This window comes from Geospiza fortis, unplaced genomic scaffold (genome assembly GCF_000277835.1).
Source record: "Geospiza fortis unplaced genomic scaffold, GeoFor_1.0 scaffold381, whole genome shotgun sequence".
In the NCBI taxonomy this organism is placed as follows: domain Eukaryota; kingdom Metazoa; phylum Chordata; class Aves; order Passeriformes; family Thraupidae; genus Geospiza; species Geospiza fortis.
The window spans coordinates 17,526-43,200 of NW_005054348.1; the positions used below are offsets into that span (position 1 = coordinate 17,526).

The 25,675-nt window shown below is 34.9% G+C and overlaps 1 protein-coding gene across 1 annotated transcript in view; it reads right to left on the reverse strand.

Annotated features, from left to right (window-relative positions):
• FMN2 (formin 2) overlaps positions 1 to 25,675 on the reverse strand; it is a 154,356-nt gene that overhangs the window by 15,061 nt on the left and 113,620 nt on the right. The window contains 2 exon segments of the mRNA XM_031058791.1: positions 3,141 to 3,290; positions 18,977 to 19,028. Coding sequence (XP_030914651.1) covers positions 3,141 to 3,290; positions 18,977 to 19,028 — 202 coding nt within the window.

Here is a 25,675-nt window from a genome sequence, read left to right on the forward strand (position 1 = left end):
GTACAAGCAGTAGAAAACTTCAGAAAAATTAATTGTTTTTAACTTTGCGCCATTTTTATTTTCTCAACTTCTCATAAGGAAATACAAAAGTCTGACACTTCAATGTTTATCTTTAGCATATAAATGCCTGGCAAACCAATATGCAAGTTGAAATGCCAAGTGAAAAGTGTTTAAAATAAGAACTGTCTGACTGCTTTCATTAGAACATACACGCTTAACCTATCACTAACAAAATATAGTACCACCTTTGGAAATACTATCTATGAAAATCCTTTGGTTAAATGATTGTAAAAGAGTAAGTAAGACACATATTTGCAGAGACTAAATGAGGAACAGCCTCTATTAGCAGTCCATATGGAAACTGGGATACAAAATACACTAGAAAAAACCAAAGCAACCAGAGCTTGATAAAGATGATCAAGCTAAAAAAAGAGAGGAAATAAAGCTATACATTTTACAAATAATTATTGTAAATAAAGTATGTTTCATGAGGCAGAAACCTGGTCAATAGCTCACCAAGATGGCATACCACAGTCTTTGAAAATGTCTCACCATATCTGTCACTTGATTTTGCTGCCAACGAACAATTACAGAAAGTTTCTCTCATCATTGTTTTAGCCTGCTCCTCAAATTTATCAGCAGAAAAAACTCCAAGAACATTACCTAAAGGGGAAATTCTACTTTCTTGAAATAATTATTTATATTTTAGTGGCAATAGGCAGTTTTCAGATTTTTGTCACCTACAGATCTCTTGATCTAGGCTGACATTTTGAAAGACATCGTGATGTATATTCTTACACCTCTGGGCAACATGTATTTTTCCATTGAGATTTTTCTCCTTTGATTTCTCAATACCAAGACACCTTCACAGCACACCATCTTGTCTTTTATTAAGAGAGACAGAAATGCAAAATCAAGAAAAAAAGCCTAAAAGACAACTTCAGATATCAGGTTGAACTATGATTGGAGAAAAGGTATTTTCTGTGCAAAGGCTTTGGTAAGACAGTTGTTTAACTAAAGAAGATCCTTAATTTTCAGGAAAATTATATGTCTTACTTTAAAAACTATTACTTTTACTGGTAATTTGGCCAAAATGTTCTAATTCCTAAAATGCAATGAAGAGAGCTTCATTTTGCCAGACCTGACACAGCAGCATCGTACCAAAGATCTGAGAGTTGAGCACAACTAGACACCAAAGGTCCCCAAAGCCTAAACCCTGCCTCACCTGAACAAACAAAATTGAGCGGAAGATTTAAACTTGATGAGGCAAGTAAAAGTTAAAATTCAAACCAAAAATCTACTTGTGACTTTCAGGATATATTACTTTTAGTCTTAATTTCAGTGACCTCCTGGACTGAAGTAACACAGTCCTGTCTGTCCCCCTGGGAAATCTTCCTTCAATCCACCAGTTCCAAGCCCCAGTTTGAACAACAGTCCCCCTGCTATTCTTCCAAGGGATCTCCCAGTTTCTTTGCCTACTGTATGTCCTTCTCACTGCCCTTTCCCTTCCCTGTCACATCTTGTCCCTGCAGCCATTTTGTAGGTTATATATGTTCAGTTCCTTTCAGGCTACAACCACCCTTGCCCTAGAAGGGGCAGGCTGGCAGATAGCTTTTTTCTCTGCTGCTTCAACACATCTTCTTAGTATACACATACACTGAACTCAAAGAGGGTCAAATGATTGTATCTCAATCCCATTCCTCTCTTAAGCTTTAGATGTTTAAGGAGGAAGAAGCTTGGTGCTAATTTAGTTAATGTCTTTTAAAGAAAACTATTTTCCTGTGAGAACCCTCTGGGGGATTTTTGGATTTTTTAAAAGAAAAATAGCTTAGTATTTTGAAATAAAAGGACATTTTGCTTAAATCCTTTTCTATAAAATATACAAGGCTAAATTAACCTGTATTAACTAGGCAGCTAAATCCCCGTATAGGAAAATCAAAGGTATTTGAAACTGATTTAACTGACAGTTAAATAAGAGATATACTTAATTACATAAAATTAATTCAGACAGTCAGTAATATGAATGAGATCCCCAGAGATCTGCTGTGCTGTGTTAACATTTGCACCATGCTCTTGCTATAGTAGCAGAACCCGGTTTTTTTCACTGTGAGACAACTTGTTCCAAAATGTACCGAGTTACAGCAAATACATATGGTATACATGACATTAACTGTATAGGTGCCTGAGGGAAGTCTTCAGTAACTTTCTAAACCAGAAGTCAGATGTCTGTGACAATTACATAGATGAGTACACTTGAAAAAGGGCCTGCTCTTGTCAAATTACCTAATAACAGGCTGATGTTAATAATTTAATGAATCCAAAGCTTCAATCCCACCAATTTTTATGCTCAGATGTAGCTTCAACTCAAGCTGCCAACAGTTGTAGGATTATATAACAATGCTTAGAATTTACATGTTTGCATATGTTTCATTTTTCCTGATATGACATTTATTACTTTTTAAACAACTGAATTATTCTTGGCATAATTTTTACAAAGGGTGACCACAATGGACTATCTGCATGCAGATGAGTAGAGATTTCATAACTCTTCTAAAACATGGACCAGACACTATGGCTGATTTTCAAAGCTCCTGTCCCATTTCTTTATGCCATATTATACCACACTTGCTTTTGTGTACCCTATCACCCAGGCTGTGATTTGCAATATGATTCAGTCTTTTTTTAACACAGGGCTAATGGACTTATTCCTTCTGTCTTCCTTTTTCCTAGCATTGTCAAACAAATATTTACAATACGCCATGTCTTAATGCCTTGACTTTCTTTGACTAAATATGCTAATGAAATTTTTTAATTAACTTTCAGGCCTAAAACAATTCTTCTATTGCTTGGATTCATAGTAGCATATTAGTTACATGCTCAGCCAAAAACACTGTTCAGGTAATGGACCCAAAAAACTTTAGCACAAACTGGTATCAAAATTCCATTCAAATATTAGGATGACTGGGGGGTTGGGGTGGTGAGGGTGGGTGTCATGATCTGTTAAAAAAAACAAAACCTGAGAAAACTCCAAAAGGCATTCAGTAGGTTGTGTGCTAATGAAGTGTGGCTGACTGGTTTCTGTGCGACTGCTCCCAATAACATTCTTTGAGAAAAGCCTTTGAACAAACAAACAAATGTACCTTTCTTGAAGAATAAGTTTGTTTTCCTTCTTCCAGAAGTCTTTGAAGTCAGAACTGAATTCATGCCAAATACTGAAGAAAGAATGTGGGGACACCTCCTTCTCGCCCATTTTTGGTTTCATACAGAAATAGGCTGTAGTTTCCAAAAAGCTGTCAAAGAAAGCAGAAATAGCAAATGCTTCAGTACTCACTGACTTTTTTTTTTTGTACTTGACACTGAAATAGTATTTAATTATTCTTGGTAGCAGATCTAAAATAAAAGAATAGAAAAACATACCAGTTCTGAGCTCTTCACATAGAAGTAGGTATACAATGTAAGATGATTTTTCAGTAAAGTTGGGATCTGGGATTTATCACAGTTTCTAGTTTTGACCAAAGTATTTTCTGTTTGAAAAGCTAAAATGAACACACTGTCCACAGCCCTGAAAATCTAGATATCCACACTCCCCCATATACTGCTTTTCTGTTGTGTTTAAAGCTGTTTTCAAAATACAGAGTCAAAGCCCATCGAGGACTGTAAATAAACTTCAAGTTCTGTTAGGTCTGTGCTACAACACAATAGCTTAGGCTGGAGACTACACAGAAATATTAAAACTCAAACCTGCTTTGTACTAAACAAGAAATGACGCAACAGAAAACTTGGCCCAGGAAGGGCTGCGCTAGAAAACAGGTGCCCATTGTGACTCTACCAGAAAAATCCAACAATCCCTTCTGAGCACAGCGAGAGCAAAACTAATGCAGCAAACACGTAAGCTACTCCTCAAGTAAAAGCTACTCCTGAAATGCAAAGGTCGTATTTCCCACACTGAGTGAGGACTGTGAGTGCAACTAAAATTTAATGTATTTCTGAGTTTGAACTGCTTCTGTTTTATTTCAGGAATGTTACAGGAAGGAACAGAATAATTATTTTTAAAAATATTGCTTGATTAACTATTTTTTCATTTTGTTTTTTCATTGTACATTTTGTAAATACTGGAGATTTTAAGAATGTTTTCCTGATCTGAAGCTCAACATGGAAGCCACTGGATAATTACTCATTTTATGAAAAATGCAATAGAAAAATCTCACTTGAAATATAATTGTAAGTGCTTTGCTCACTGATCTATTACTATTCATTGACTCCTATGATAATTTTCTCTGAATAATAGATCACAGTTTTAATACTTTAATTATGGGGAAGAATCCGATTTTGGCTAAATGGATGGAAATGTAATTTTAGTCTCAGAAGTTATATCTTCATTCATGGATTATGATGGTGAAAATAACATACAAAGATTCAGCCATTCAGAAGGGTCACTCACAAATTCTGCAAGAAAATTTTACTCTAATTCTCAAACCCGAGTATTCCAGTTGTTTTGCCCAACCTGAAAAATAAGCATCTACATATATTATCATATTGCTGAATAAAAAAGCCTACATCTTAAAAATTTAACATCAATTTACCAACCAAATTTTACATCACATTTTTTTCTCCTAATTTGGAATTCATTTTTCCATCTGCTGAAGCAAACTGAAGATGTTGAGCAACAGAGATGTAGTACATAAAAATACAGAAAACATTCTCATTTTTAAACCCATGACATTGGTACTCAAATGCCACCTTACATAATCATGTAATTTCTTCAGTTCTCCCAGCCTACCATGGCTCTCTGTTCTTCAACTCAAGTGTTTGCCCAATAAATGCCTTTTTTTTGGCTGTGTTGTGTTGTGGGTTTGGTTTGGGTATTTTTTTTCAAATGATTTATTAACGATTAACACAACTGATTAAAATACTCCATTTTACTTATATTTGCCCCACAGTTTTATACTGGGAAAGGTATTTATCATCTATCCAATGATTCCACAGAATGACTCAAAAAGAATATCCCTGACACTGCAGTCATCTGCACTGTTTTAAACTTCTTCCTATTGTCACATATTTTCAACTTTTTGCAAGACTACAAATGTTATCAGTGGGTATTTTTTCTCCCAGTCTCATTCCCCAGACTTACAGCTCTGCAGATGGCTATTGGGGAAGTCATATCAAAGGCTCATTTGAATTTTCAGAATGAGCTGACAATATTTTTGGAGGAATGTGAGAGATAAAGAACAAGAGAGAAATCTTGAGGCATCAGCTGAATCACTAATTTTTTAAGAAGCCCGCTGAATGAAGTCCATTAATGATTTTCAAAACAGAGAAAGACAGAATTTCATATAAGAAACCTTGTTTTGGGAAATATATGTTCAAAACATTTTGCAAACTACAGCGATGAGAAAAGAATTTGACAGCGAATGGTCATCCCAAGTAATGCTTTAATATATGAGATAATGAGCTAGAATTTTATCACAGGAAAATATCTCAAGAAACAGGAAGCCAAACAAAATGAAATTCATACTGTATAAGTGAATGCTTAATTAAAAAAAAAAGGATAAAGAGCTCTAACATCTATTAGAGATGCAAAGACTTCCATTGCTCTTCAATTATTCCAACTATCCTCTGAGAGCAGGAGGAGATAACCAGTGTTTTTTCCCTGGTGACTGAAAACCTCCCTGAGGACTACTTGTATAACCATTGCAAACTTACACGTTCATACAGCTGTGTCTAACAGCTGTAACATAATTACTAGGTTTATAGAAAGCAAAGAAATGCTCATACAGGTTGCTTGATTCCCTAGCAGTTAGTTTGGGAGGTAAGGAAAATTAGCTGTCTGTGAAATGTGAAGCAGCGGCACCATAGTAGGTTGTCATTGTTAGTATGTCACACCTTTCTAATGCCCAGTAACAATGCACAAGACATCAGCTGCAACACAATAATACTTCAGGGTGTAAATCTCCATGAATCAAATATTCTTTTCTATACACGCAGATCAAACAGTCAAGACAGTTGTCATGTTTTTTCCAACCAGAGAGGTCTACCCTTCTTTAGCATTAAAGTATCTTAGAGCTCATTTAGAAGACATATGGAAACCTGCTTGCTATACATTTGATGCTGTCATTTTTGTAGGCTAAATGGCATATTTCACACATGAAAGACAAAGCAAATAAAGCCGATCCAAATGCATCAAATAATAAAACACGGACAGCAATAAATCCTCTCTGTTGCCATGGTCTTTAAATATCTGATTTGGAAATGTTTACTTATGTCAAACTAGACATATCTCAAGGCTGATTCCAGGAGGGGACATGCATTTTAAATACAAAGAGAAATTTGGATGATATTGTCATAGCCCCAAGACTAGATACAATCCTTTCAGAATTCAGTCAGGCAGAAAATATCTTAAATATCTTTGGTTTTCGCTCTGAGAAAGCCATTCAAATTTTCCTTTTCATTCTTCAGCTAATGTAAAAACAAAATATCTGCAAATACCATTGTTACTCTTCCTAACTGTGCATCACATAGATATTTCGAATCAAATAAGGGACCAGTTATCAAAAGTCTTTTGTTCCTATACTCAAATTAATTTCTGTATCATACAATCTTGGGAAACTCATCTGACCTGTTTCAATTTCATTTCACCTATCTGCAAAATTAAACATTTATTTTGAAACAATTATTGCAAAGGTTGTTTAGTGTCCATTTCTCAAGTGAAAAGGTTCATACTTCTGCATACTCTTTCTGAGAGTCTTAAAGGAAAAGAATGTGCATTAGAGAAGATCTTTGAGTCATGGAAGAGGGAAAGAAGGGTATGCAACTTAGGGATTAAAAGAGGTAAAGGAGGTCACTGCCTTTGCTTCTAACAGTCTGACTTTTCAAGCATGATTAAAAATAAGACAGTGATGTTCACACTACCGTCTCACCCTGACATGGCAAAAGGCAGAAATCTTTAAACAGATTTCAGACTGGGTTTTCTATCCCTCATGTTGGCCCTGAAGAAGAATTAAATAACATCATCTTTCTCAAAACAATGGAAGAGTTGCTCATCTCTGACAAGTAAGAAAGGAAATAGGATCAGGAAAGATGCCTAGTTACTTTTCTTCTCCTTCTTGTCTTCTAATGTCTTTGGTTCAAGTGTTCGGGTAATTCAGAAAAATCACTTCAGACTGACGTGAGTTCAGACTCACTGCTTACTCAAATGTGGAAATTTGATGAATGAATCACTAGACTTTTATGTGTGCTCCCTTGAGTACAACTATGAGTCTATGAAAGTGATTTTTCTATTTGGAGGGAAGAAAGGAACGGATGTACCAACAGTCAAACCAAATTTAATCATATGAAAAAGAAAATAAGCTATTCACATTTCAAATGGCTCATTGACAGCAACACTAGCTAATAGATCTGATTCATTAGGAATATTTTAAGAGCAGCTATGGATTATTCAGCTTTTTTCTCATTCTATTCTGAAAATAGCTAGCAAAACGTTGCACACAGTAATTCCAACTCAAGCCTGCTGTCTGGGATGCATTGGCTGGTTTATAAACGTGTACTAAAGCAAATCAACAATACTAAGGCAGCAGTAGTTTCATCTCAGCATTATTTGACCAGGCTTCCTTGGCCAAACAAATAGCAAAGTAACCATAGGTACAGACACGCCCTGGCTGACCTTTCTGAGAAATGATGAACACACACACAAACACACATGTATCTGGTTTCCCCACGCAGCAAACTAAATCACCTGCAAGGGTGAAGATTTGCTCCAATGTGGATTTAAAAGTTTTTCTGCTCTGCTTAATAATCTTCTGTTTAACAGACTACATATTTTGGTTAAAGTTTGAACATGGATATTCTTTTCTATTTTGGCTTTATGAATCTCTAAGCATCACTTATGTACATTAGTGATTAAGAACAGTTAGTGTAAATGGTGTAACTTGTTAATTTTGTGAAGCAGTTGTGTTTCAGAAGCAGTTCTAAATCAGGCTGAAACTACTAAAGTACCTTTTATTTCAATTAAACTCATGAATAAAATTTAGAACTAAGCACATTCTACCAAAAGAAAGAAGGTAAAAGGGAAAGAAAAGACTATATGTGCCTACTACTTTAAATCTGACATGAGTCTTATTTAAAGCCAAACTGAGTTGATGGGCTGTAAGCCTGTTGACAATGTTGATCCTGAATTGTTGTCTATATACAGAAGGTGAGTACAATATATAGGTAACAGTATTTCCTTCCTGAATGCGAATAATTTGAATAATCATATTAGTATTTGGTTTGTTTTATAAAGAGGCCAAGGCTTTGTATCTATTTTCCTACTGTATTCAACATCTGAAAGCAAGAGTTAATCTTCAGACAGAATACCAACCAGTTCAACATGGTCACACAAAGTATGTAAAATAAAAGAGTACCAATCCTGATGATTGAGATAGCACAAGACTGCTAAGAAACTTTATATGCACAGCATTTTGTAAAGGGTGTAATTTTCTATTGATGTATTCTGTTGAGGGTCCTTCTCTCCACTATAACTTTACATCACTTTCTTCACCTTTTCTTTGCTTTTTAAAAAAATGTATAATTTATTCTCCTCACTGCAGTCTCTTGTTCTGCATAATTATAAGTGAAAAAATGCAAAAAATAAGTATAGGTTCATTCAAGATATCCAGTACTGAAGGCTGGTAAAGAAATTTTTTCTTGTCCTTTTATTTCCCCCCCTTTTTATAAAAAAATAAAAGTAACTTTCTTATATTAAAAAGAAAGTTGAGATAATATGCCAGCTTAAATTAGCTTCCAGAATCATTAATCTCATCTTTCATTTGCCAATTTATATTGTGTAACTGTGTATTTTGTAATATTGTTCCTTAGAAAACAAAGGTCTCAAGAGATTTTTTTCTTCCCTCTAAAAAAAACCTGCCAAACATTTGCAATGCTTTGAATCCTAAGTCATCTCCCTCATGCCTGGTCCCTTGTCTCCTATAAATTCATATTAAACAGAAACACTTTTTATTGCTTCAACCATATGAAAATTAGCAGCTTCAGTAACAGCAAAAAAATCCCTCTACCTTTGAAGCACCATTTTTTTTCTCCCAACAAAAGCTCAACAAAAAGCATCCAATATGAAGAACAGAAAATTATGTTTTGACAGGCCAGTCTGTCTTGTTCATGAGAATTTTAACACCCTCCCTCCCACTCCTAGGAATGCTTTACAACTTTAGTGATGATATGCACTGATCAATATTATCAGCAGTACATAATTATTAGTGACATGAATGCAGAACTTCCATAGTTTATACAAATGGCAGCAGATCCTGTACCTGGATGCTGTTACATGGTACAGAGCATATACTATGACTCAGACTGTTAAATTCCATAGGTATTAGGGCTATAGCTTTGCACTTAAACATTTTGGGAAAAATAAATTTTTAGGAAGACTAATGATCTCAATGTGTTAACAGGGAATAAACCCTTCACATATCAGATTGCTACTTCAACCTCAATTTAAACTGCTGCTCCAGACCCTTCTATTTACTTAATTCAATGGGAGAGTATTTCTTTATTCCTGTCTTTCAGGAACAAAGTGCCTCATAACGCCAGGTTGCAAACCAGCAAAATAAAATGGCCATAACTAAATTAAATCGTACCTTTGTTGAAAGCTGAATGTGAGCACTGAGACTTTAAAAATCTTTATTTTAGAAAATATTTTTATCAGGTCCAGATTAAGATATATTGGTTGGGTATGATGAAATTTGCCTAATCTATCCTTGTTGCTTATATCTTCTGTAAACATTAGGCTATTAGGGATCATGGTTAATACTACATTTAAAAGGCATTCTGCAAGATCTTCCCTCACTAGTTTAATTATTTTTTAATTTGTATTTTTATTCTCATTCATCTTTAAAACAATAGGGTACAACCTGGTCCCTCTATACCTTTGGGTAGATTCCAGTTTTTTTTTTGCATTACTCTGATACAAACAAGTGCTCCACTGATATAAAAATACCATCTTTTATCCAAGGTGGCATAGGATTAGGTGCTAAATTTTATCAGGAGTGAGCTATCTTGGCAAACAGAACTTTTCTGGTGACAAAAAAAATACTGTGTTGAAAAAGCCGTTCTGAATATACTGAGTCAGATTCCAGCCATTTGAAAATCAAAGATCACGAAATGTAGGTTAGAGGTATTTTTGCTACCTTCATTATATTGCATGCAAAGCATTTGTCAGCTACATCTCACCCAGTGACCGGGGTTTATGTGAACCTAAATTTTGTTGTCAATATTATTAGTCATATTTCCATTCAAGAATATTATTCAGAATAAAATATGAATTAAGACAATACATTAGAAAGAGAACTAACTTTTGTCTTTTCTTTGCCTCTGAAGTTGTATTCTAACAGGCCACTCCAAGGAAAAAAAAAAATCTAAAAATCAAGTATTTTTTAGAGTGACTCTTCAAATGCATTTTTTAGTTGCATGTGCTTTTCCCATGAATTTTAAAATTGCAATTTTAAATCAGTTCAAACTTTCTCCCAAAACCTTGGCTTGAAGTAGTTAAAGTTCTCTAGACGCATTGTTGTTATCTGCAAACCACTGTCACCTGATAAATGTATAAATTGCATAAATGTATAAATTGCATAAATGTATATGCTCTCTATCTTGGACTTTAATGCTTTTAATTCATGTTAGCATGGATATCATGCCCATGCCTGCCAGCTAAGCTGCTCCAGACATATGGCTAGCTCTGTGCTAAGCTAGACACAGGCAATATGAGCATGTGTAAAACAATACCATGTAATTTTGTGCACTGGAGAGTCAGGCCCAGTAACATATCCAAGAGAAAACTATTTTTCTCTCTTAAGAAGACAAACATGTGAGCTTCAAACATATTAAATAACCCTTGACTGGTTGAACTTGAAGAAATAATAAGGTGCTGTTAGACACTGAACACAGTGGTAGAATGAATTTCAACAGCAGTGGGCTGACACAAAAGCTGCTGCCTCAGTGCTCTAAGAAACAGCTAAAAGCCTCATGTGAAAGCCCAGCTTGACTTCCGATCTTTATATTAACACTCCTCATGTTCACTGGAGGCCTTCTAAGCAATCATTATTACTTAAAGAGGTTATAATTACATAAGGAATAGTGCAGAACTGTTGTACACTAAATATTGTGTTAAAAGCTTATTATACTTTTTCAATTTATCGATTACAGCCTCAGCCTTGTAATCTGTCTGCTGTCATGGTGTGGCTCATTTCTATAAGTGAATTCATGAAGAAGCATGGTCAGGGTTATCTAAGAAAATAATACCAATTATATAATGGAATAATGTTTTTTTCTTAAATCTAGAGCAAATTATTTAGGTATCTAGATGGAAACTACACACATGCTTTACAAAATTTCAGGTACACATAAGATTAGCTCATCTTTAAAAGCGTAATTCAGCAGAGATAAAATTTTATATATGTGCATTGACAAAAATACATTTTAAATATAGCAAGTGAAATGAATGTACAGCGTTTTTTTACATAATCATAATAATTTCTATTATGGGGCTCAAGTCAAACTTAGGTTTCAGTTTCTATTCCTTGAAGTTTTATTCTTTATAGAAAGAATTTATAAAACTGTCTGAAATACGTGGCTATTATAGAACATCTTAGCATTTTAAAGGTCTTTTGATGCAGTTTCATCTTAACCCTTTGTGATTGCTCTGGAGAGCGTTCTTAATTCATTGTGCCAGAGCTCTCTCCTTAACATGCATCCACTCATATCATCATGGCCAGCATGACTATGAATAGAAGAAATTGATCCTTTGCTGAAAACAGAACTGTTCATGGGTGTTTTCATATTCTTAAAGTCAATTACAGAAAAATCCCGTGACAGGAAATTGAAAGACTTCAAAATCTGTCTTGATGAACTGTCAGGTCTTTATTTGCATTTTTCAAACTTTAAGCACTTGAGGTTCAAGTCTCAAGTTATCCCAATATATTCTCTTCATAGAAGTGAAAGAACCTTTCTGTACATGAGTACAGAAAATGGGCAGCATTTTCTATAAGGATTGCCCATGAAAAGGTGGCAGCCACTGAAATTAATAGAAATATTGTATTAAATAACCATATCAGCTCTGGATTTGTGAGTCATCAATATTCACACATCCAAGCAAAGCTAGAAAAACCATATTCCTTTGGCCTAAGAAACCTATCTCTGGGCTGTTCCCATCCCTTCCAAGGAGGCTTCATGGGGTTTCTGGTCTGGGGTGACCACACCCTAATAATTTTCCTTAGGAGGAGGCAGGAAATTTTACTTCCTTCACAGACTGATTAAGGTAGAACTATCTTTCAGGCAGCAGCTGAGAAAAAAAGCAGATGAGGTTATTTCATGAGAAACCCTCATTTAAGACATAGTACAGAAGGGATCTGGCCCAGTGAAGCTGTTTCTGAACTAGCTTGTTAAAGCAGTCAAGAAACAAGGCAATGAGGGCGAGCAACAAACGGAGGAAGAGCAAAGAGACAATGCCTTTTTTCCTAGTCACCTAATTTCCATATATGAGAAGTAGAACTATATCATGGATCAGCTTGTGGAGTTTCAGCAGTAGCTGATCCCTATGTAATGGATCAGCTTGTGGATGGCAGCCTTCCATCAGCTGGAAATTGTTATGGAAGGAATGACCTATATTGTACAGATTATTACTGGATAGTTCCCAGATGAGTTACCACAGCAATTGTGACCTAATTAAATCCCATCCCTGACGTTCTGCTTTTCTTTTTGCACATACATAACAACAACAACAACATAATATTGTAATACTTAAAGTAAATTGTAACCTGCAGCAAGGAAGAAAGGAACAACTCCAGTGGCAAATCAGCATAAGAGAGTAAAAGAGACACGTTATCCACATTTAAGTCACAGACCTTGCAAATGCAAACACTGACTATGAAGGTCTTAGGAAACAATCCAACCAAACAGCTCAGGTGGGCAACATGATGAAAGAAAAGTCCTGCTGTCAGAAGCTGATGCACAAGGGAGAGGCACTGGAGCTAATCACACATACACACACGCACACAAGCGTTTTACTTCAGCTGCAATAGCTCAAGAGGAATATCTTGAATTTTTGAGGGCTACTCAGTGAAACCACCTGCTGAACATAAACTGAAGGCCAAACAAAATGTGACACATTGAAAGACTTTAATTCATGTACTATTTTCTCACTAATTTTACTAGCTACATGGTTCTTCTATTCTTTTCTCTTTTTTTAATCCTCAGTCTGATGCCATGACATTAGTTTTGGGTTGATCAGATCCAAGTTATTTTAACTATATTATTATCAGGGTGTTAGCTGTATTGTCATCAATGTTATTTAGCTGTGTAACTGCAGTTGCACCTTAAACTAATGTCCTTTACCTTTTACTCTAAGATCTAAGAATAAAGCCTCTACATGAACCTTTACATAAAAATCAGTTTACACTGCAGAATATTAGATCTCTGAATTATTCTCTAAATTATTTTTTCTAAATCTCTAAAATTATTTTTCAAAGCCAGTAGGCCAAAATCTTTAAAAGAAAAGATAACATTCTTACAGGCAAAAATCAATCATCTAAATGGTTAAGGACTTGTGTCACTTGGCAAATATTTTCAGAAAAGGACAAGGACTTCATCTTCCAGGATAAGACCAATTACCCATATTTTAGAAGAGACTTTCTGACATTACTAAACTGCTGGCTGAGTTTCCATTACTGCATATCTACGGTCCTGATATTTTGTCAGAGACAGGATACTAAACTAGAATGATCCAAACTGTTTAACAGTCTGTAAGCTTCTTCTATACACATTTCCTCTGCTCAGCAAGTATTTACTTTTTGCTGATCCAACTAATGTATACCTAGGGTCTGAAATGTATTACCCTTAGTGATTCCAGCCTACATGCTGGGAGCCACACAGCGAGAAACAGACATAACAGTGAAGCAACCAACAATAGATGAATGGCCAAAGAGTAGTGAAAGACAAAGTCCAATAGCATATTCTTGCCTTTCAGTTAAAAGTTTCCTTCTGAGTTTTTTTTTTTTTGGTTTTTGGTTTTATTTTTCTTTTTTTTTAACTACATACCTCTTCCATTCTAAGCTTTTCACCAGTTTATTTCTATCATTAACTCAATTTTCTCTTTAACTTTATAGTTCACTTTTGGAAACAATCCAAAACATTGTGTGGAGGGTAGCGAGGTGGGAGGAACATTTAATGTTTTAAAGGATTACCAGACTTAGGTGCTACATTTCGAGGTGTTGCTTTTCAGCAGTGCCATTGTACCATACTGTCTGCTATTTCTCTAAATGTCATCAACTTGTCAGCTCATAAGCAGGTGTAAACCTTTGTTCCTCCCGAGGTTCTCATGTTCAGTGATGTCAATGGAAGTCTGCAAAGAGTGTTGTGTCAAGAATACCGGGTTTTTTTTGCAGGCAACTTAAAAGTAAACATTTCTCTTCAAAATTAATGTCATTTTGTTGCTACAGCAAAAGAAAGCAACAACACATTTCTAACTGGATTATTAAAAGTTCTGAAAACAGAAGAGATGCCTGGGAGGCTGCACTCAGAAAGCACTTAAAAGCCCAAAAATCACTGGAATGTGAAAGTAATGGAAGCAAATTATAAAATAAACCAAATAAAACTATCCAGACATGGAGAGATGAGCATTTTATACCAAGCCACACACATCCTAAATTCCCCACTTGATATTTACGTCAAAAGGCAAAAAGTCCTCTGTTTGACTTTTTATAAAATAAATATATATTCTCACAATGCACTGAGATTTACTAAAGAAAAAATTAAATTCTACTAATTTTTTTAAATCAGTGGTGTACAGAAAGCCAGGATAGCAAACAGAATTTATGTCTTTCCAGGTCTTGTTAGGCATCAACAGGAAAAACAGGTGAACGATTTTAAACCACCAGTGTGTGGGACTCTTAGTGACTTATCACTTCAAGCAGGGCTATACTATCTGAAATACTAAAAAAAAAAAAATCTTTAGTATTCTTTAATATTTCTAGCATACATTGCCTCTAACAGGAGTGGAATATGAGTTAATTATATGAAATATGAATAACTAATCTTTCAGTGCTGCTGAACTGAATTTAGAATCAAATGCTTCATTGTTAGACTGAGAAATGGCAGGAAAAATGAAAATCATTTGACTGTGTCTTGCATATAAAAAAAAACCAACTTAATTAAATTTTTGAAACCAAGTTCTTATTCCAAGAAGAGAAAAATGTTTGCAGATAAAGGAGAAGGAAAATATCATCTTAACTACTTCAGTGGAAGAGAGATCAGTGTTACAAGTCTGGATTTATTTTCTTTTTAAAAGGATGGGAATCTGGAAGCCTTCTAAGGAGATGAGAACTTAATACTGGGTGAGGTATTATAAGAAAAAGTAATAAAGTTACATGCTACTCCTCTGGAGCTATTCAGCTGTTGAGGTAGCAAGGCAGAGAATTAAGACCTTCAACTTGACTGAATGCTGTTTCCCGTAACTTCAGTCAGGTTGTTTGGCTATTGGTTCTTCAGAAATGAAGTGCAGGAAGAGGAGTAACTAATTTCTGATTATAAGTTTGCAAAATGGTATTTCTGCTGTTGCTACTGCATTTCATCCTAGCCCGGCAAATGAGGTATCACTTGTCATACTATTTGGATAATAATTTTGTTGCAATCTTGGTTCCTACTTGCTGTGGATACTGTGATAAAAGTCTATTTCATTATCTCATTCTGAAATTGTATTAAGCATACCTGGAAACAACAATACTTCAATGTTTTTTGTTGGTTTTTTTTTTTCTGCTTAAGTAAAATCACATCTGAAAAGACGAAAAATATTTAACACTAAGTAAATGAAAATACACAAAACAGCATATCTATAATACAAGTCTTGGGATGGAGAACATTATTTCAAATTTAAAAATAAGAACAGAAGAAAAAATAAAGGGCATCGAATACAGAAGGATCTCCTTCCCCTCCTCCTCTCTCTTCTGTTTTACTTCTTTCACCTCCCCCCAAATGAGTGATTTTTTGCTTTAACTTGACAAGTATTTCACAGTTTCTCAAGCATTTAGCAATGAGGATCTAATTGGAAAGTGCCAGGTTCCTTCTTATTGCACTTTATCAATATTGTTAAGGGAATGATGTAATTGTTTGGGGTTTGGTGAAGACATTCCATGTCACTTCAGTGTTAATACCAGGCTGGAGCCTTCCTTGTCTGCCTGCGTAAGCTAGATAAACATAGACCTGTGTGCTTTCTTCTCATCTCAGGATACTTACTCGGAGAGATCTTGGAACATATGCCTATTGTGAGCTAAACATTTCACTTTTCATTTTTATCCATGTGCCAGAAATCCATTCCTAGGATAAACACTTTACATACTGACACTCTTAAAGTCACTAAACACGATAAATAAAGAGAGAATACATCATTTCAAAACTGATTAAACATTTTCTCACTTGTGACAAATGAACAGCTATACACTGTATGGAGTCCCTGGAGCAGACATTCCATTTTCTTTGTCTTCATTTTCTGTGTAAGATTAACTTTCCACATTTCAGCTCATCTATTGCACAACTGAGATTTTTTAAAATACACATTGCTGCATTTTCCCCAAATCATTATTCATTTCAGAAACAGTTTTTGTTATTGCTACAAGATCTTTTCTTTTGGATTTTTGTATTTCAATGGAGACAAACTAATAAAGAAAATACTACTACTAATAAAAAATCATGGTTTTTAATGAAAGCTAAAGAAATGCTCTCATGCAGTAGACCTGAACTTATACATAGGTTTCAACAAGGAAAATCCAAGCACATTAATCACATTAACTTTGCTCCATCTAATCCATCACTTTTCCTTGCACTACTTGCTTGTCTCGTCATCCTATGCACTGCTGTCTACCTATGATTAGTCAAATGCAACTAATCTTTTATTTAGCTTCTTAAGCTCCTATCATCTTTTTCATCCACTCCTGACAAAAAGGATCCCAAGCATTTTATTTTCAAGCTAAATTAAAAATATTACTGAAATAATCACACATAATACTAAAACTGTGTATGAAGTTGTCTCCAGTGTTCTAACAAAAAGCACTAATCTGATTAAGAATTTCAGTGGGAAGGTGGAAGGAAGAAAGAAAATATCCTTCCTAGACAGTCACAGAAAGGAGGAGCAATGAAGCAGAATTTTCTTCTTTGACAAATTGTGTAAAAGAAGCTGGGAGAAGAAAGAATTAGGGATTAAAGTCAGAAGAAGCACAGCAAGCTGAACAAAAATCCCCAGAGCAGTTTGCTTTCTTCCCCCATCAGGCTAATAAAACCAGTAGAAAGTTTTTGATATGATGGTTCCAGTCTTGTCAGGGAAAAAGATTAGAAGGGAAAGTGAATTAGATACCAAAAGATAGTGATAAGTCACAAGATTTCGGAACAGATTGAAGATTCCACTGTCATTAGATTTCTGTCACCTTTGGATTTGTATTCAAATCCACTTTTAACAGGACAAATATTTTCCTTAAAAGAACAATTAGGCATCACAACAATCTCCTAAGAGTGCCAACTTCTCTCAAAGTTTTATTGTGAAGGAAAATTTTAAAGATAAGAATTATGTAACCGAGCAGCTAAACAAACCTAAGAAATGTCAGGAATGTCTTTCATATACTTGAGCAAGAGGCATGATACCAAGCCAAAGCAATAACACCCTAATATTATCTTGGCTTGCTAGAGCATTGTGCTAACAGCACCAAGGTTGTGGGTTTGATCCCTCTATGGGCCATTCATTTAGGAGCTGGACTTGATGATCCCTGCGAGTCCCTTCCAACTCTAAATAGTCTGTAATGAAACTTAAGGCAACACAGACCAGTTCAAAGCAGCTGTCTGTGATTCTCTTATACTCCCTTTCCACACCCCTGATGTGCCACTCAAGGACCTACCATCTCCTCACAAGTAAGAATGGAGGTTCTTGTGGCACTCACTCCTCTTGGCTTCTTTTTCAGGTACTATCCCAAGGTACATGGCCCAAGGAAATAGAGAAAAAATGTACCAGGAAAGACATCAACCACCCTGTGGCATTACTGTAGGTAGCAAATTTGGGTGTTGAGGCCATAGAATGGCTGACAAACCTAGTAAAAACTAGAAACTTTTATAGTGATATCTTTTAGAGGAATCCTATTGAGAGACTTCGTAATTCTGGGAATATAGAATGGATATATGCATTAGTAGTTATTAAGTAATAGTTGTAGCTAGTACAAATAGAAAATGCTATTTTCAGTGAAAGAAAAACAAATACAGACTCTGAGTTTCCCTAAATTTGGGCTATAAATGCTGTGCACCATATTTTGATCATTTGCTGGGACTGATAAAAATCTTTCCCATTTAAACACTGCTGCTAGAGAAGTCTCCAAAAAAATCAGAACAAACCACATGTTGTGCAATGGAGTGAAGTTCCCAGTTTTGAAAACTGTCTCAACTGCACACAAAGAAATTTAATGAGGTATTTTGCTTTCTGCCACAAAAAAAAAGTATTTGCATATCTATTAGCAATTCTACAAAGGAAGTCACATTTAATTTTACATTTCATTTGTTTATTACAAAAAGTTTTTTTTTTTTACTAAAATGGACATTTTATAAGCACAAGAAATGGTACCTAATAATACTTGTTTGGGGAATGCGAAATACCTCTCAAATCACCACGATACTGGTGTAGTATGAACAGTGTTTTCTAAGTCCAAATGGTATACTCTGAATTTATTTTTACATAAGGTTAATGCATTTTCTGAAAGACAGGAGTAATGTACAATATTCATTTAAATAGTTTCAATCTTTCTTCATTTTCAAATTAAAATTGACAATAACTAAATATCACTTTCTTTCTGAGTGCATTTCTATACCACTCAAAAACACAGTAATGCTGGCTACCAATACATCAACTGCTAAAAACCCCATATTTTTCAAAGAAAGGTCTTATGACATTGCTCTTTCTTACCTTTTATGTGCTTCTGTCAGTGACTTCTCTTCATTTTCTTGGTCTATTTTGGCTGTAAAAATACAATCAAATAATTAGCAACAAGGTAAAAGACTGAGATATTTCAGGATAATTTTAATTTTACATATGTCATGTGTAAAATATATAGAAACCACCTGAGGATATACTCATGTAGATCAATTCTGAGAAAAAAAACAACCAACCAACCCCCCATTCAACAAACAACCACATAAACAAAATGACACAAATTTTGATAACCCTATTAAAAAGGAATCCAAAACCACCACTGCAAAAAGAAACCAATCCAAAACTCAAAGCCTTGAAAAGGAAAAAAAAAATTCCAGTAATCTAAACAACAACCAAATAATGAAATTGACTTAAAAGCAGATCTTAAATAATGATTCCAAAAACTCAAATAATACGGGAACTTGTCTATCAAGAGGAGGAAAAGCTGAGGAAAGAGTAGGAAAGATTCAGCCTTACAGCTTTTGTACAAGTTCTGTGGCAATTACAAATGAAAACTCTTCCCTCTGCCTGCACACACATCTGTTAGCGAAGTACTAGAGCTGTAGCAGGCCCGTATTGGAAACATGATTAGTTTTATATGAAGAATAGTAGCATTTGGTGATCATGTGAAGGAAATGACAATAAGAAACTGTCCTTCCCACACAATGGTGAAAAAACCCTTCCATTTGCCACATGTGCTCTCATAATTTTTTTGCCCACATTTCACTTAATTTAGATGACTGAAAGAACACTTAAAAAATCTACAAGAACGTGTGCGTTAACTTAGGTATCACCGATGTGCAAAGCAATTGTCCATTTGCTCCGAGCATGAGCGTAGGTGAAATTTATACTTATGCAGTCATTCAGGTAATACAACTTAAATCTCATTTAAAGTCTGCATGCTTAAACAAAAAGCTCTTTTAATTTGGTACTTGATTCTTTGTTCAGTCTGCTAGACTTCTGGACTGTTAACTTGCAAGAAGAATTATACTATTCCCAAGAGTCAGAAAGTTTTGAAACATGAAAAGGCTCTGAGCTTTCCTGGTAACAAATGTCAGTGCTATAACATTCATATAGAAATCTAAAAAAGAAGAAACCTTTCAGCTATTTTTTATTCCACTTTCCAGACTTAGCCCTACAATATTAACTCATTAAAATTATTTTTCTGCATCGTAGATACACTGTCTTTGAAAAATTTCAAATTTGTTGAAAAAAAGCAAAGCAATGGCATAATTAAGATACAAAGATAATCACTGTTTTTCAGTTAAAATTTTTCAATCAACACTAATTTACAAACATACACTCAAATAGGCATGTGAAATCTGTAGCAAGGAAATACAAACGGAATTGCCTTATACTTTCCCCAGTCACAACAATGATCAGAGCTTTGTCTAGTGCTGCAAATGCTTTTTATTAGTAGCAATGTAGTCTTTTGAGCAGTAGCACTGCTGACTACTGCCCAGATATTTGCAGTGGGAAACATTGTATTTAGTAATCATTACTTGAAGACTTGGGCCCCACCAATGTCATCCCGAAAGTGAAAAAAAAGTCCCAGCAAACCACAGAAAACCTGAGGGAGAGATGGGTAAATGTTCTCAAGGAAATTGAGGAGCACGTGAATCCTGAATGATTACAGGCTTCAATACCAACTTGAATCTTGGCCCAGATTCTTCAGAAGGTTGTGAGGGCTCACAACACTTCTGAGTGAACTTGAGCCCAGTGCTGAGTGAATTTGGGCTGACTTAAGAGTTTTTCTTGAAAGCCTTGCATTGCTTTGGATAAGAAACCAGGTGAAATGTGGCAGCTTTTAGAGAATTTCATTAATGCTTTTCTTTTTTTCCATACTTTAATCCTGAAAAATCAAAGTATGACCTGTAAAAACACATAGTTCAAAAGAGAAACTGCACAAACTCTCTGGATGAAACAATATCAAATACCTCATTCTGCATTAACACAATCACTAAGTGTCTGTGGATGCAACTCTTAAATAATTCTATTACTGAAAAATGCAATTTGGACTTCTTTCACTTAAACAATGCTTAGAAATAGAGGCTACCATATTCCATCCTACAACAGTCTTGTATACTGTTGCATACGTCGTATTTTTAGGATATAAATATTTTTATAATTTCCAAGATTGATGGGATGGAATATCATTAGAGTTGCCTTGTTTTAGGTACTTTCTTCTTTATTTCAAATGTTCTGCACAGGTTTACAAACCATTGTTTACCCACCAGTAATGGAGCAAAAATTCCACAATTTATTTCTCAAAAGAGTGTAAGCATATTATCCTAAGCTTATCAAAGCATGTCAGAATATCCCCATTTGGGCACAAGTTTCCTTTCAATTAAACAAAAAGAACGTTATTGTGGTCCAGAGAAGAAGAAAAACAAAACAAAGAAAAACAAAACCAAGTTATTTCTGGCATCTATACTTTCAATGAATTAATAGAGAATTGGTATTGCACAATGAAAAGAAACTGTAGAAACCTTGAATGACAGAGATGCATGTAATAAAGAATTTTCTCTGAAGAATTTCCTTGTAGTTTGTTCCAAATGCAATGATATTTTTAATCCTTCCTCATTTTACCAAAAAGATATTATGCAGGTGAAAATCTAATTTGCAACTCTTTTGCGTTATCATTTATCTAGACAGAAAAAGTTAAAGATATTATGGAAACAATTCTTCTTCCACAAGTCAACAGGTGGCACCAGTGAAAGAGAAAATATGGTATATGCACTCAGATCTGTCTCTGTCCAAAGAAAATAATCAGATGACTGCTTTTGCACTAGACACAGTAAACATCCAAGAGCTGTGGAAAATGGCTAGCTGAAGATATGCAGTGAAATTTAATTGGCAAGGGAAGAAAACCTCCTGCTACCAAAACAACAGAATTTTTACTATCCTGGATACCTGGATACAATGGAATAACTATTAGTTGTTGAAGCAGCTGGAGATTGTTATAACCTGTACAATGGGAATATTATCACCTGATATTAGTGGTTATATGTACTTTGCTCAGTAATAATCACCCCATTGGTAAACTACTTCCAAATACATTTTCCTCTTTGTCTAGGGGCAGGAAAAATTTAGTTATGATGGATCCAGTTGAATTGTCCCAGAATGCATTATACTTCATAATTTCACTCAGTATCATGCATATATATTATCACTTCCTCCTCCAAAGGAGTTCATCACAGGTATAAAAAGAGTGCATGGAAGGCACTGGTTTGGCTTCTTCATTCTTGGCATATATCCATTAAGTGCCAAATGCCAGCTAAAAATTGCCCACTTTGGAGGAACATTCAGGGGAAAAAAGTGCACTTCCCTGTTACAAAGACAACACCTATAACAGGTGACATGAAAAAAAAAAATTAGTAGCTATACCCAGTCCACAATGATCACAACATAGTGATCATCAATGGCCAACACAGAAAAATTAGATAAATCCTGGGATACCATGGCAGCTGACTGTATCTGAGCACTCTCTTCTGCCTCTATAATTACTCTCTATCTTCGAGAAATAAGATTATTTCAAAAATATTATTTTATTTTCTTTGAAAAACATTAAAGAAACCTTGTAGTCATGCAGTATCCATATCTGCCTTAATATATATTTCCAATCCATCAGCTAATATAGCAGTGACTGCTTGCAAGTTTTCTGATAGATGTAGGAATCTCTGCTTTTGGGTTAGTTTTCTTCCCAAATATTTTATTGGTTCATCATCTTTTCTAACACTCCCAGCTAAGAACTTGATTCTTGACACTAATTGCTGAAGTACATCCAAATAAACTGTTCTAAATCTATTAAAGACTATATTATACCAGGAAATACTAACTCCTCTATTTTGTGTAATACATTGGTAAGCAAAAGTAGCAGATTTATATGTTGGCCTTCACACACTGTATATATTGTAAGACTTTTCAAGCAGCTTTCATAATCCTGAAGGCATATATATTCTGAAAAATCTACTACAAATTATAGAGTTGAAAAATAACCTTAGGTCACATTGAAAAACATGGCCATCTCAAAACTCACAGCAATTTAGAGTCAAAGTGACCTCTAACAGAGTGAAGCGACCTTATCAACGGTTTACAACATGCACTGATTTAGTTATATTTTCCCTTTTTAGTTTGAAAGCATCTTTAATGCCTTCTCGTTGGATGACATTCCACTGTTTGCCTGCTTTTTCCATTAAGATACCTTCAGATTATTTAAAGTTGGTCTCCTTTTAGAGCGAAGTCTATACTTCCTAAACACTTTATATATTTGGTCAAAATTCAAGTACATTCCTTCCTCCCTACGTCATTGCTTACCAAGTGTGAGGACTGTACTATATCCAAGGCTCTTATATAAATTCTTTTAACTACAGGACATATGTATCTCTTCAAAAATTACTCACATCAGACGTCCTAATTTCTATTCTATCACTTTTTTTAAAATTTGCTTAAATTTACTGCTTGGTGTTTTATAATTGGGGCATAAAACTTGATTTCATGCAGTTCAAAATGAGCTTTCAAACAAGATCACACAAATGAAGTCTAATTAACTGAATTCTCAAATCTTCTGTCCTTATCAGCACATACCCACATTCCAGAATGATACATGTCATTGTTTTGTGTGTTTGCTCTTACCATTCTTTTTTTGATTAGAGTCCTGCAAATGTTCCATATAAACATCTACAAAGGCACAGATATGAATAACTATACTAAAGTGACCTATGCGTTTATGAAAATGGGATGTATCTCACCAAACTGAATGTGAGAAATAGACACGGGCATTTTAGAAAATGCTGGTCTTCAGAAGAACTGTAAAATTTGGTTTTCTGTAAATAGTATTTTGTTTTCAAGAAGCCTAGAAGATTAAATTAAATTAAATTAAAAGGGGCTCAAAGGCAAGGATGTAAACCATTGATTGACCACGAAATTGTCCCCTCTAACCTCAGTGGATCATTTTGGATGTTATGCTAAGTTCTCTGCAGAAATCAAGCCACACTGTGGATGAAGACAACTGCCAAGTATCCTCTCATTTTCAGTCCAAAAAACTTTCTCTGCTAGTCTCCTCCAAATTTAACCATTATATCTTGTGAACTAAATCTGACTTTTAAAAAAGCTAATAACATGAATATATCTATTTTCTATACATACAGACCATTTTTCCTTTGGACAGATATTGCAAAATAACATCTGTTGTCTCTATTATTAGTTGTTGTGATTTCTTGTTTGAAAGTGTGATATTTCACTGTACCATCTCTTTCACAGGATTAAAAAAATCTAAAAAGAAATACTTGACTTACAACTAACTGGAAACTCAAGACATACAACAACTGTTTTAGACTAGGATTATTGTGTTCCAATGTTATATACATATTATTAAAAAGCAGGAAAATTTATAGAAATCCTTTTTACTGAAAAAAAAAAAACAAATAAAAGAGAAAACAATCAATAATATTTGTACAAACCCTTGTTGGAGATTTACCAGGATCTTTAAAGAGGATATATTTTCTTCTGCACTGGTGATCACTGAATAGTAGCTGAGGCTTTGAAAATATAACAAATATCTCCACTGGCAGAGGCATAATTTCAAAAAGTCCTAACAAAACTAAATTAAGAAAAAAATTGAGGGAAAATTACTTTTTTTCTTAAAAAGTGTATGGAACCTCAGGCAGTTCACCTGTCACTTTTGACCCAGTTTCATTAAGGCCTGAGGACCTGAGGTGCCTGACAGAGGCCATGAGGATACCTTCTGTAGGTATCTCAAGCATGTGACTAGGACAGAAGGAAAATGGATATAGAGAAAATTCTGGGTGAACTACCAGCACAAGCAAGAGCATGCAGTTACTCTGTCATTATCAGGGTCTAAGGTCCAAGTTTACAAGAGCTCTGTCAGTGCTTCTGAGAAAATTCCCCTATTCTCCTTGGTAGTACATATACTTTTAAACACCCTCAGGAAACACCAAAATAACGCTTTTTTTTTTTTTTTTTTGGCAGTTAGCATACTATTCAAGACTTTGTTTTGAAAAACCTTCAAACGCCAAAGCAGAATAGCAAATACACCAGAATCAATAGAAAGTTCTTGAGAAAAGTTTCTTTCTTCCCTTCCCCCTCTACCGCTACTCCCTTTTAGACTTTTGAATATGTTTTGACTCAATTTTTGGATTTTGTTGGTGTTTGTTCTCTTTGCATGTTTTATTTAGTGTGGTTGGGGCATGACTAGCACTAGGAAAAATTAAGCCATTTTGGATGCACACTATCAAAAAGGAAGTGGGTTTTGGGGAAGACTGAAAAGTTAGACAATCATTAATTTTTAAATAATAACAGGGGCTTGTGCTTAGTGGCTTTGTGAAAAAAAAAAACAAACAAACATAAAACTCAAGCTGAGAATTGAACCTGAAGTATGCAAGGGATTTGATGAGAAAAATAGACTCAAAGCTAGCAACTAATAAGAATTATCAATGTCTTCTATGTATAAATGTACTAGATAAGCATAGTCAGACAACAAGCTGACCTGTTGGTGCCTATTCAGAAAGTATTCTAAGTAGACCTTGTCAGTCTACTCCAACTGCCTTCAAACACCCTGACAGAGCTTTTGTTCCACCAGAAGTTTTTGTTGTTGGTTTGTGGTATGGTCTTGACCCAGTGATTACTGTCTGTAGTCACCGTCTGGCCCCAATCCCTGCTGCAATTTAAGCT